Source organism: Rhincodon typus, chromosome 20 (genome assembly GCF_021869965.1).
Source record: "Rhincodon typus isolate 14 chromosome 20, sRhiTyp1.1, whole genome shotgun sequence".
Lineage (NCBI taxonomy): Eukaryota > Metazoa > Chordata > Chondrichthyes > Orectolobiformes > Rhincodontidae > Rhincodon > Rhincodon typus.
In genome coordinates, this window is record NC_063351.1 from 44,155,152 (window position 1) to 44,167,271 (window position 12,120).

Sequence of the window (12,120 nt, forward strand, 5' to 3'; positions counted from 1 at the left end):
ATTCGCTGGGCCGTGCATTTGCTTCAGTGCAGCCTCCCGAGTCCGTGCCGCGGGGAAGGGGGAATTGCACATTCATATTGGCGAGGGTGGGGGCAAGAAAAATAACACCGGGAGCAAGGAGACATCCCTAAGCCTATTGCATTGCTGCAAATACAGGGTGGGAGGTTGAGACAGGGACAAGATCCCTTGTAACGAGGGAATCTCAAATCTTGCCCCTCTTTGTTTGGGATCGAGTCCAAAACGCGGCCTGCCTGGGCAATCCAGCATCAGGCACGGAAGATGATAGCATTTTAGATTTTGCCCATTTTAAAAATTAGAAATGTATGTGTTTTTGCACAATTATGCATTTATTTATCGGAGCAAAAAGCAGTTTCATTCATAGGCTGTATCATTATTCCCTCATGGACCCAAATATATTGCTGTAGAGATATAATAAAATTGTCTATTTTCAGCGTTAATCACGCATTTCCTCTCTTTAAAAAAAGCACAAACAGCTGTTGCTCACAAAGGGCTGGAAAGAGAGAGACTGACAAGAGGATAGTTTGAAGAAGGAAGGAAAGGCCAGATTTGCATGACCTTTGTACTCTCTCACAGGAGCATGTGATTCATGGGCAGTGCAGCCTTCAGACTTTAGTGAAAAAAATGTGTTCCAAAAATTGTGTTTGGTAATAAATAACAAATGTGGTATCAGCTGCTATTTAAGCTTCAAATGTTGGCAATGCAGCCCTCGTTGCTTCAGTGAGACGATACCTTAGCTCAAATATTTATTCTTAAGTAACTTCCTGAGGGAGAATTTCTGCATCTTTCTGCATATCTACAGTAATGGCACACAGGCTTGTTTGCAAATGAAGGTATAGTCGGCAGACGTGTATCAGAGTACAGAAAGAAAAGCGATACACCTGATTTGCTTTGTCAAAGTATAACATTTTAAAAATGTAATAAAACCAAAACAACTGCGGATGCTGTAAATCAGAAACAACAAAAAAACAGAAATTGCTGGAAAAGCTCAGCAGGTCTGGCAGGATCTGTGAAGAAAGAAATCGGAGTTAACATTTCGGGTCCAGTGACCCTTCCTCAGAACTTTTAAAAACATACCTGTGTCCGTCTCAGTTTAATCACCCGTCTCATGATACAATGCTGATGGGGCTATTGGATCAGACTCAATGAGTCCACAACAGGCCCAGATGTGAGGTGGGGAAAACCCCTGATGGGGGAAGAGATTTGGGAGCAGTAGACCCTTGAGCGTTGTGAGATGAGGAGCATAGAAATAGGAGCTGCTGTAGGCCATTTGACTCATTCCTGCCCTACATTTCAACCAGATCATAGCTGATCACAGAACTGAGGAAGACCATTCGGGCCATTATGCCTGCACTGGCTTTTCAAATGAGCATCATTCCCGAGTGCAAGTTTCCTGCTTTTCTCCATGCCATTGCACACTGTTGTTCTCCAAATAGTCATCCGTCGTCCTCCTGAATGCCTCAATTGATCTTCCACCTTGGCTCCATTTGTCCCATACACTTCCTGTATCCCTTGACATCTTTAACATCTAGAAATTTTATCAACTTCTGCCCTGGACGTACTCAAGGACTGAGCCTCCAGTGAGCGGTTAGGATCTCAAATGCAGTGCCTGAGAGTGTGGTGGAGGCAGATTCAATCGAGGATTTCAAAAGGGAATGGGACTGTTAGCAAAGATGGAATAGTGTGCGAGGAAAGGGTGGGGAGTGGCACAAAGTGAATTACACATTTGGAGGGCCAATACAGAGACAATAGGCTGAATGGATTCCTGCACTGAAGCTCTCTGTGATTTTGAATGAAGCCCAGTATTATGGGAAAGCACCAAGATTGGAAGGTAATAGAGGGGAGAACAGAGAAAACTGGGAGCCAGTGATTAGGCAATGCCAAGTACTGGCCATAAGTAAAGGGTCCTTAGTGTAGCAGGGAAATTCTGGTGGGAGGATATGTAGAAGTTCTTAAAAAGAAAGAAATTGTAATTATGGAACTCGTTTCGCAAACTCATGATTTTCCAAAAGGACTTTGCAGCCAGTGACATGGCTTTGGAATGAAGTCACTATTCTTCTGTCGGGAGTTGAGGCAGCTAATTTGCACACAGCAAGATCCCACAAATGGCTGTGTAATAATGACCAAATCCTTCATTTTAGCGAGAGGTAAATGTCAGCCCCAGAGCACTGGGGATAGTTCCCAGAGTGTCCTTAAACATAGCGCCACAGAACCTTTTTCCAAACATCTGTGAGCATAGACAGGGTCTCAGTTTAGTGTCTCCTCTCTCACACAGCACTGCCCATAGTTCCTCATTTCTCAGGTTACCAGCTCAAGCCTCTGGTGTTCGATTTGTACCCATGACCTCCTGACTCAGAGTTGAGGGTAACATCCACTGAACCACGACTGGTATTTCGCCAATGCTGCAGCTAATTGAAAATGTAATCTATTTTTGTAATTACATTGGGAAATATTTCGCCTGCTTTAAAGGCATTTACCAGTAAAAGAATCCCTTACTTAATTTACTTGAATGGCAAGGAAATTTCACACGGGCAACCATCCAGTACTTAAATCTTAGATGGACTTTTTAGTTTGACATCCAGTTGCACATTCGATTCAGTAGAGAAAGTCAATCTCCCACATAGATTTAAATTACCTGCAACATTTAACCTGGTTATTTCTATTTAACAATTACACATTTATAAATGTGAGTGACTTGTGTAGAAAGGTTTATTCATCTTTATTCGGGGTGTTGCCTTGCCTTTGTATAGGAAGAAATCACAGTGGGTCGTGTACTTTTGTAGAGTCGGGATCTGATTTTGTAAGGAAAATTGGGGGGCCATTTGTGAACACCATGATCCCACAGAGATTCTTGGCCGATAGGTTACGCAGATAGGAGTAGTGCCTCCAGCCAGTGTTTATGAATCCAGTGAGTTTACTTTGGGTTTGTTGATCAACGTGCGAAACCGGAGCATCAGGTACTAGTGGACAAACCTGTCAAGAATCCTCAATGTGAAAGTGACCAACCATTTGCCTTTTCATACTGTTATCCTTTATTCCTTTATTCATTCATGGGATGAGGGTGTCGCTGGCTAGGCAGCATTTATTGCCCATCCCTAATTGCCCAGAGGGCAGTTCAGAGTCAACGACATTGTTATGGGTCTGAAGTCACACGTAGGCCAGACCAGGTAAGGATGGCAGTTGCCTTCCCTAAAGGGCATTAGTGAACCAGATGGGTTTTTCCAACAATCAGCAATGGATTCATAGTAATCATTAGATCCTTAATTCCAGATATTGTATTGAATTCAAATTCCACCATCTGCCATGGTTACCTGGGTCTCTGGGTTAATAGTTCAGTGATAATACCAGTAGGCCATTGTCTCCCCGATCTGGTAATCCTCAACTCCACTAACTATTGCCTTCTTCCTATAATCCTTCATTCTTTTACTGATTAAAAATCTCTCTGACTCAGCCTTGAATACATTTAATGCTACAGATTCTACAGCTCTCTGCGGTAAAGAATTCCACAGATTCACTTCCATCTGAGAAAATAATCCATTCTCATCTCTGTCGTAAATGGGTGACCCCTTATTCTGAGATTATGCCTGTTGGTTCTAGACTCTCCCACAAGGGGAAACAACTTCTCCACCGTCTATCCTGAGAATCCTTAAGGTTTCAGTAAAGTTGCTTTTCATTCTTCTAAAGTCCAAAGAGAATAGGCCCAACCTACTCAAGCTGTCCCCATAAGACTGTCCTTCCTCGGTTCAACCTAGTGAGTGTTCTCCAGACTGTCTCCAAAACCAGTTTGTGTTCCCTTAGATAAGAGAGCCAAAAACATTTACAGTATTCTAGGTGTAATCTGAGTCATTCCTCGTATAATTTAGCAAGACCTGCCTATTTTTGTAGTCCATTACTTTTGAAATAATGATCAAGAATCCATTTTCCTTCCCAATTACCTACTGACTTGAATACTAACTTTTTGGTGATTTATGCAGTCCTCCATTTAAAAAATTCAGCTCCTGTATTCCTCCTGCCAAAACAAAAAGTGCACAATGTTCCACCTGCCAAGGTTTTGCCCGCTTGCGTAACGTCTCTGTATCCATCTGTAGACTCTGTGTGTCACCCTCACCGCTTGCCTTCCCACCTACTTTTGCATCATTCGCAAACTTGACTGCAGCACATTCACTTCCTTCATCCAAGTCGCTAATATACATTGTAAATAATGGTAGCCCTATCACTGATCCCTATGGCATTGTAATAATGACTGCAAAAAACACCCCTTATCTGTTTTCTATTAGTGAGTCAATCCTCCATCCATCAAAATATACTGCCCCCAGTACCATGGACTCTTATCTTATTAAATAGCCTAATGTGTGGCCTTATCAACACCTTCTGAAAATCCAAATAAATTACAACCGCTGCTTTCCATTTATTTCACTTGTTACCTCCTCAAAGGAAAGTTTTAGGGGGATAATGGCAAAATGCAGGCAAATTGGACAAGTTTAGTTTGGGAACCTTGGTCGCATGGATGAGTTGGACCGAAGGGCTTGTTTCCGTGCTGTCTCACTCTATGACTCTATGATTCTAATTCTCGTAAATTTGTTGAGCGTTATTTCCCGTTCATGAAGCCATGGTGACTCTGCTTGATCATATTATTCATTTTTAAACACTGTTACTATCTGCAGTGCATCCATGAACTCTGTTCCTACTTCTTCTGATATCCTAGTACGCAACCCATAAGGCCCAGGAGCCTTATTGGTCTTCAGTTCCATTAGTTTCCCTTGTACTTTTTCCTCTAGTGATAGTTAATATATTTATTTCCCCTCCCTCGCCTATTGTCCCCTGATTATTTAGTAAGTTTGGAATGTTATTAGTGTTTTCTACAATGAAGACTCCCCTGCTGGTTCCCCACTATTACCTCCCTAGCCTTGTTCTCTTAAGGGGCCTATGTACACTTTGGCCTTTCCCTTCCTTTTTATATACTTAAAGAAGCTTTCACTGTCCGTTTTTATATTAAGACCTTGGGGGTCCACATGCAGTAACCAGTTCTGGAACCGAAATTGTATGAATTTCAGTGCCAAGTGGTTTGCTGTTTAACCCAATGATTAACTGATCGAATCAAACAGCCTGTTCTTTTGTTTGTGTGTAACAGACAGAGTATAGACTGTATCCACACAGCCCACGCTTGCAAAATGCAAAGCAAAATGACTCCTGTCAGTTGTCACTCCAGAATTGGGTAGCATTTGCTGAGCAATTCCAACTGCTAACAGTTAGTAGCAACCAATTCAAGATAATCAGATAAAATGAACTTGTAACGTGGCTCATTTACCCTTGCACTTTCATAATCAGGAACCAATTCTCTGCAAACAAAAGCAATTGGCCTTTTTGAATTATTGTAGGAGATTGATGAGCTTATAGTTCCCTGTTGCTCTCTCCATAGCAGTGTTTTGGTCAGTTGGTGGTGCAGTGGTAATGCCACTGGACTAGTAATCTAGTAGGCCCAGATTACTCACTGAGAATGTGAGTTCAAATCCTGACAGGGTTTAAATTCAATTAATTAAGTCTACAATAGAAAGGTGGTCTCAGTAATTATGACCATGATATTGTATTGTTGGAAAACCCATTGGTTTTGTGAATGTCCTTTAGGAATATAAATCTGTTGTGCTTACATGGACTGGCTTACATGTGACTCCAGATACACTGAAACTGTCAGTTCAAAGGCAGTTAAGGATGGGTAACAAGTGCTAGCCTTGCCAGTGATGGCCACATTTCACGAAAGAATAAAAATAAAAGCTTTCCAACCAGTTAGCACCCTATTCTGCTATTGTGTAAATTGATGTGATCATTTGTAGTTTGGCATTCTTTCTTTTTTGTCTTGATGAGTGCAGGACACAAAGCGTTGCAACATGTACAAAACCAAAGTTGCTGGAAAAGCTCAGCAGGTCTGGCAGCAACTGTGAAGGAGAAAACAGAGTTAACGTTTCGGGTCCGGTGACCCTTCCTCAGAACATGAAGGGTCACCAGACCCGAAACGTTACCGCTGTTCTTTTCCTTCACAGATGCTGCCAGACCTGCTGAGCTTTTCCAGCAACTTTGGTTTTTGTTCCTGATTTACAGCATCCGCAGTTCTTTTGGTTTTTATTTCGTTGGCAACATGTCTTTGCTTTTTACAACACTCAGGCTTTCTACTGCCGTGTGATTGTTTACAAGTGACTGTAGTTTGTGCTGCTAGTTAGTTCCGTCTCCTGTTAGTTTTTGGTTCACATTCGAGTCATTTGGTCACACACTTTTGGCCTGATACTTTTGAAAGAAGATGTGGAACCTAAGAGATGGGTCTTCCCTCTTCACTGCTCCAAGTGAAAGACTGGTTTGAAAAAAAATCAAACTAAATAATCTACTTTGCATTTCCTAAGGTCCAGACCTGCGAATGAGAAGAGTGGGCAGCACGGTTGCTCAGTGGCAGCAGTGGTTAGCACTGCTGCCTCACAGCGCCAGGAACCTGGGTTCAATTTCACCCTTGGGCAACTGTCTGTGCGGAGTTTGTACATTCTCCCCGTGTCTGCGTGGGTTTCCTCCAGGTTCTCTGGTTTCCTCCCACAGTCCAAAGATGTGCAGGCTCGGTGGATTGGCCATGCTAAATTGCCTGTGGTGTTCAGGGATGTGGAGATTAGGTGGGTTATAAGGGGATGGGTCTGGGTGGGCTGCTGTGAGGGTCGGTATGGATTTGTTGGGCCAAAGGGCCTGTTTCCACACTGTAGGGATTTGATGAGTAAAGCCACTATTCCACTAAGCAATGGTGAAATGATGGCGTGAGAAGTCCGTGGTATCCTGTCAGTTGTTAGCATTAGGGACATCTTGAAGGAAATTTCTCTTTCTTTCTTTCTCTCTCTCGCTTCCCCTTCCTTCATCCAGCCTTTGAAAAAAAATTGAAGAGTGAAATACTGCCAGTGTTGGACATATCATAAAAATGGTGGCAATGCTCAACCGGTAGATGGAGAGAGAAAGGAAGTTTGATGACAGCTCACTGACCTGAAACTAGGCCCATCTCCTCTCTCCATCGATGCAGCTGAGTATTTCTAGCATTTTCTTATTTTCTTCCAATAGATAATCCCAAGTGGCTGTTGGGAAGATTTAGAGGAGCTGACAAGGATAAAAGGTAAAGCTCTTATTGAAAAGCAAAGCTGAGATTCTATTTTCCTTTAGGTAAACAAGCAGGATCGACGAGGTCTCTTGTGGTGTTGTGGTAATGTCCCTACCTCTGAGACAGGAGGCCTGGGATCAAATCCCACCTGCCCCAGGGATGTGTCATAACATCTCAGAGCAGTTGATATAAAAATTTAAGGGTAAAAACAGATTCAGCGATTCGGGGCAGAGGTTGAGACTTAAAGCTAGATTTTCCAAGGCTTCTGATCCTATAACTTGTGCCAACTGTGTCTCAGGTCCAGTTGGTACCAAGAGCTCTCGGGTAATTTACCTGCAAGCCTCCATCTGTGGGTGTGGCCCCGTAGCTGTGCAATATCTTCATGGTCTGATTTGTTTCCCACCCCTCCAGGTTCACAATCTTCAGGAGTTGCGGCAGAGTGCCTCGTTGGCAACAAAAGTCTTCATCCAGCGAGACTACACAGATGGCATCCTGTGCCAATTTCAAACCAAGTTTCCGCCAGAGTTGGAGAGTCGGGTATGTTAATATTTTCATTTTCCTTTTGCAGAGGCCTCTATTAGTGGCCTTCTCCAGTGGTCCCCTGCATCACAGATGTCAGTTTTCAGCCAATCCAGTTCACCCTCTGTGATACCAAACAACAATTGGAGACATTGGATACTGAAAAAGCTACAACATTCTGGCAATAGTACTGAAAACTTGTGCTCCAGAACTTGCCGCTCCCCTAGCCAAGGCTGTCCCAGTAAGTTACAACACTGGTATCTACCCGACATTGTGGAAAATTGCCCAGGTATGTCCTGTACACAAAAAGCAGGACAAATCCAACCCGGCCAATTACTGCCCCATCGGCCTACTCTCGATCGTCACTGATGGAAAGTGTCATCGACAGTGCTATCAAGCAGCACCTGCTCAGCAATAACCTGCTCAGTGACAGTTTGGCTTCCACCAGGGCAACCCAGCTCCTGACCTCACTACAGCCTTGGTTCAAACATGGGCAAAAGAGCTGAATTCCAGAGGTGAGGTGAGGGTGACAGTCCTTGACATCAAGGCTGCATTCTACCGAGTGTGGCATCAAGGAGCCTCAGGGAAACTGGAATCAGTGGGTATCAGGGGCAAACTCTCCAATGGTTGGAGTCATAACTGATGCAGAGGAAGATGGTTGTGATTATTGGTCGTCAATCATCTCAGCTCCAGGACATCTCTGTAGGAGTTCCTCAGGATAATGGTCTAGGCCCAACCATCTTCAGCTGCTCCATCAATGACCTTCCCTCCATTGTAAGGCCAGAAGTGGGATGTTCACTGAAAAAACAAATTAATGATTGTTCCATTGCGAAGTGTAAAAGGATAGAAGCTCAAATTGTAGTTCTGAGTGTGTTGAATGCTGGCGGAGAAAAATTCCGTTTACATCTTTGTACTGAAGTCTTTGCAATGACAACACTTGTGTTCCATTTCAGTGCAGAGAACTGGGTAATGTTGAGCAGAGACAGGCTGGCTATCTAAGGGAAACAAAGAAAGTTAGCATGTTGTTGCTAGACTAGTCAACCAGAACATAGGTAATGTTCTTTGGATATGGGTTTGAATCCCACCTAGGCAGATGGTGGAACTTGAATGCAATAAAGAAGGATCTGGAATTAACTGATGACCACAAATACACTGTTGCTTGTCAAAAAAAAAGCATCTGGTTCATTTAGGGAAGGAAATCTTCTCTTACCTGGTCTGGCTGACATTCATTCCAAATCCACAGCAATGAGGTTGACTGTGAATTGCCATCCTGAATGGCTTAACAAGCCATCCTAACTAGGTCTTACTGAGTTCTGTTGGAGGACTGATCCCTATTATTGGCCCTCTGTCTAATTCCTGGTCTCTGCTTGGGTAACTAGTCATCACTGCAGGATTGTGGGTGAAATTGGATCCTGTCCCTTGGCCCAGATTGGGGTGTGGAGGGAAAAGGGGGTTGCAAATTGTTGAGCTTAGAAGATTAAGAGATGATTTGATTGAGGGGTGTGGATTATGAAGTAATCTGATACAGTCAATAGACAGACACTATTTCCTGTGATGTGGGTGTCAGGAACACGGAAGGTATGTAACCATAAAGCCCTGTAGAGGTGGGCAAAGTCTAACCCTCAACAGATCACCCCCTAAACACATTCACCATCCCACCATCTTCCACGGCCCACAGCAACTGACCTATGCACCCCACTTCCAAAGGAGCTACGTTGAGTGGTTTCAGCTAATGGGAATTCTGGATTCCTCTGGCCCAAGAACTGGATTACGGAATGAAAGCCGAAAGAACTACGGATGCTGTAAATCAGAAACAAAAACAGAAGTTGCTGGAAAAGCTCAGTAGGTCTAGGCAGCACCTGTGAAGAGAAATCAGAGTTAACGTTTCGGGTCTGGTGACCTTTCCACAGAACAGGGTCACCGGACCTGAAACGTTAACTCTGATTTCTCTTCACAGAAGCTGCCAGACCTGCTGAGACTTTTCAGCAACTGGATTACAGAGTTGCGCAGTTTCAACCCTCCTCAGAAATCATCTACCTGAGCCAAATAGACGTCCTGATCCATCCAACACCCCCAACCTCCTCCTGCTCCTCCCAAAACCAGGCAAATCGCGGGGGTCACACAAGGACCCCCGCTCGCTCTACTATCCCAATCTGTCTTTTCTGTTTCCCGCATGACCTTGTACACAGCACATTTCGGGAGCTGTCACATTGATTTTGCTCCTTCCAACTTTGAAATTGTGCACCTTGGGTTGACCTCATAGTGACTGGTGTCCCTCTGAAGGTGGTGACCCTCCCATGTTGTATGATGATGACTGCCTGAATCCAGGATTCAAAGCATTGCACATCGGGTCAGAATTAATCAGCCTGAAAGCAAATCACAAAACCGTACTGACTAATTGCAACTTTCTCAGTGCTGGAGGAGCTAATGGATCCCTTACTGAGATCATAAACTTCAAAGCTACGAAGGTCCTTGGTTTTACTGCCAAGTTCTGCTACGACAGACCTCTGTTTAATCATCACTTTGGTCACTAATTTGCCTCGATGTTTGCGTTGGAAAATTTCACATCCGGTTGCCACTGATTCTGCCCTGTAATACTCCCCACAAAGCTTGGCACAAACCTAAAGGGAGAAGCTTTTAAAAACCACTTTGTTCATTACTCCCAAGCTGTGTCATTAAGTTGGAGAATTGTGCTGTTACAAACATTTTAGACTTGCTGAACAGTTAATTTGCTTCAGTTTGTTTTTGTTTTAAATACTCTCAATAGGAGGCAGGAATCGTGGCTGGGTTTCCTTTCTGAACTGCGGCTGAAAGACTCTGAAATTGATGAGTGAGTTATTAATCCAATAACACAACCTCTGCATTACCACGGCACAATGGAATGAGCTAAATAGGTCTAATGTCCTGTAAATTCTTATCTTCCAAATACCCTGAGTGGTGGTCCAGAAAGAACTAATAGTGTAGAGGCTTAGCTGATGTTTAAAGTTCGTTTATGAGCTGTAGGCTTTGCTGACTGAGTTAGCATTTATTACCCATCCCTAATTGCCCTTGCATAAGTGGTGGTGAGAGTCCAACTTCAGTGGGTAACAAGGAAAGCAAATGGACTGTTGGCATTTACTTCATAGGGACTGACATGTAAAAATAGGGAGATCTTGCTAAAATTATACAAGGCACTAGCCAGATCACAGAATACTGTGATAATTTTTCGTCCACTTATCTAAGGAATGATTGGAGATAGTCCAGAGAAGGTTCACCAGACTGATCCTGGGTATGGAGGGACTGTCTTATGAGGAGGGGTTGATTGGCTGGGCCTGTACTCATTGGAATTTCAAAGAATAAGAAGTGACCTTATTGAAACAGACAAGATTCTGAGGGGACTTGACAGGGTCAATGTGGAAATTAGCTGTGGGAGAGTCGGGGACTAAAGGGCATCATCTTAACATTTAAGATAAGATCAACTTAACATTTAAGACAGAGCTGAAGAGGATTTTCTTCTCTTAGGGTAATGAATTTGTGGAATTCTTTACCACAGAGGACTGTTGAAACTGGATTGTTAGGCCGAGAGGGAGAGATTTCTAATCAGTGAGGGTCGGCACGATGGCTCAGTGGTTCGCACTGCTGCCTCACAGCGCCAGGGACCCGGGTTGGATTCCACCCTCGGGTGGAGAGTTTGCACATTCTCCCTGTGTCTGCTTGGGTTTCCTCTGGGTGCCCCAGTTTCCTCCCACAGTCCAAAGGTCTGCAGGGTAGGTGGACTGGCCATGGGAAATTGTCCCGTAGCATCCAGGGATGTGCAGGCTAGGTGGGTTAGCTATGGGAAATGCATGGGCACAGGGTGGGGGAGTGGGTCTGGGTAGGATGCTGTTCGGAGGGTTGGTGTGGATTCGATAGGCCGAATAGCCTGCTCCCACACTATAGGGATTCTATGTTCTGTGACGCCAGGGTTAGGGGAATAAGCGAAGAAAGTGGATTTGGGAATCATCAGATCAGCCATGATCTCACTAAATGGCAGAGCAGGCTGAATGGCCTATTTCTGCACCTACATCATCTGGTTCTTCATGAACAGCTGCAGTCTGTATATTGATCTAGAGTGATAGGTTCATATCTGATGAGGAAATTTGATTTAATAACTGAAAATAAAAAGCTAGATTCTGTAATGACGGCTGTGGAAACACTGGACTGTTGGAATATCACATCTATGTTTGCTATTGGCCGGTAGGACAGGTAAAATTCTCTCCTTAATCCAATCCTTATGTGACTCCGGTCCCCAGCAATATGGCTGCCTTTTAACTGCCCTCCGAAACAGCCCAGCAAACCATTCCATTGTATTCAGGAAAGTGGTCAACTTCTCACTGTGGGCAAGTAAGCATGGACAATAAATTCGCTCAGTGAATTTAAAGTCAATCGTGAGGTGCAGATCGGAGGAGCTGCACGTATTTTGTGAGGCGCGGATCGGAGGAGCT

General features: G+C 43.9%; 1 protein-coding gene across 1 annotated transcript in view; it reads left to right on the forward strand.

Annotated features, from left to right (window-relative positions):
* The first annotated feature begins 2,137 nt into the window (after positions 1–2,137).
* The window catches only part of LOC109913980 (golgin subfamily A member 7B-like), a 22,154-nt gene continuing 12,171 nt past the window's right edge, over positions 2,138–12,120 (forward strand). The window contains exons 1-2 of the mRNA XM_048609220.1: positions 2,138–2,165; positions 7,437–7,675. Of these exons, the coding sequence (XP_048465177.1) occupies positions 2,138–2,165; positions 7,437–7,675 (267 nt within the window). The remainder of the gene's footprint in view (positions 2,166–7,436; positions 7,676–12,120) is intronic.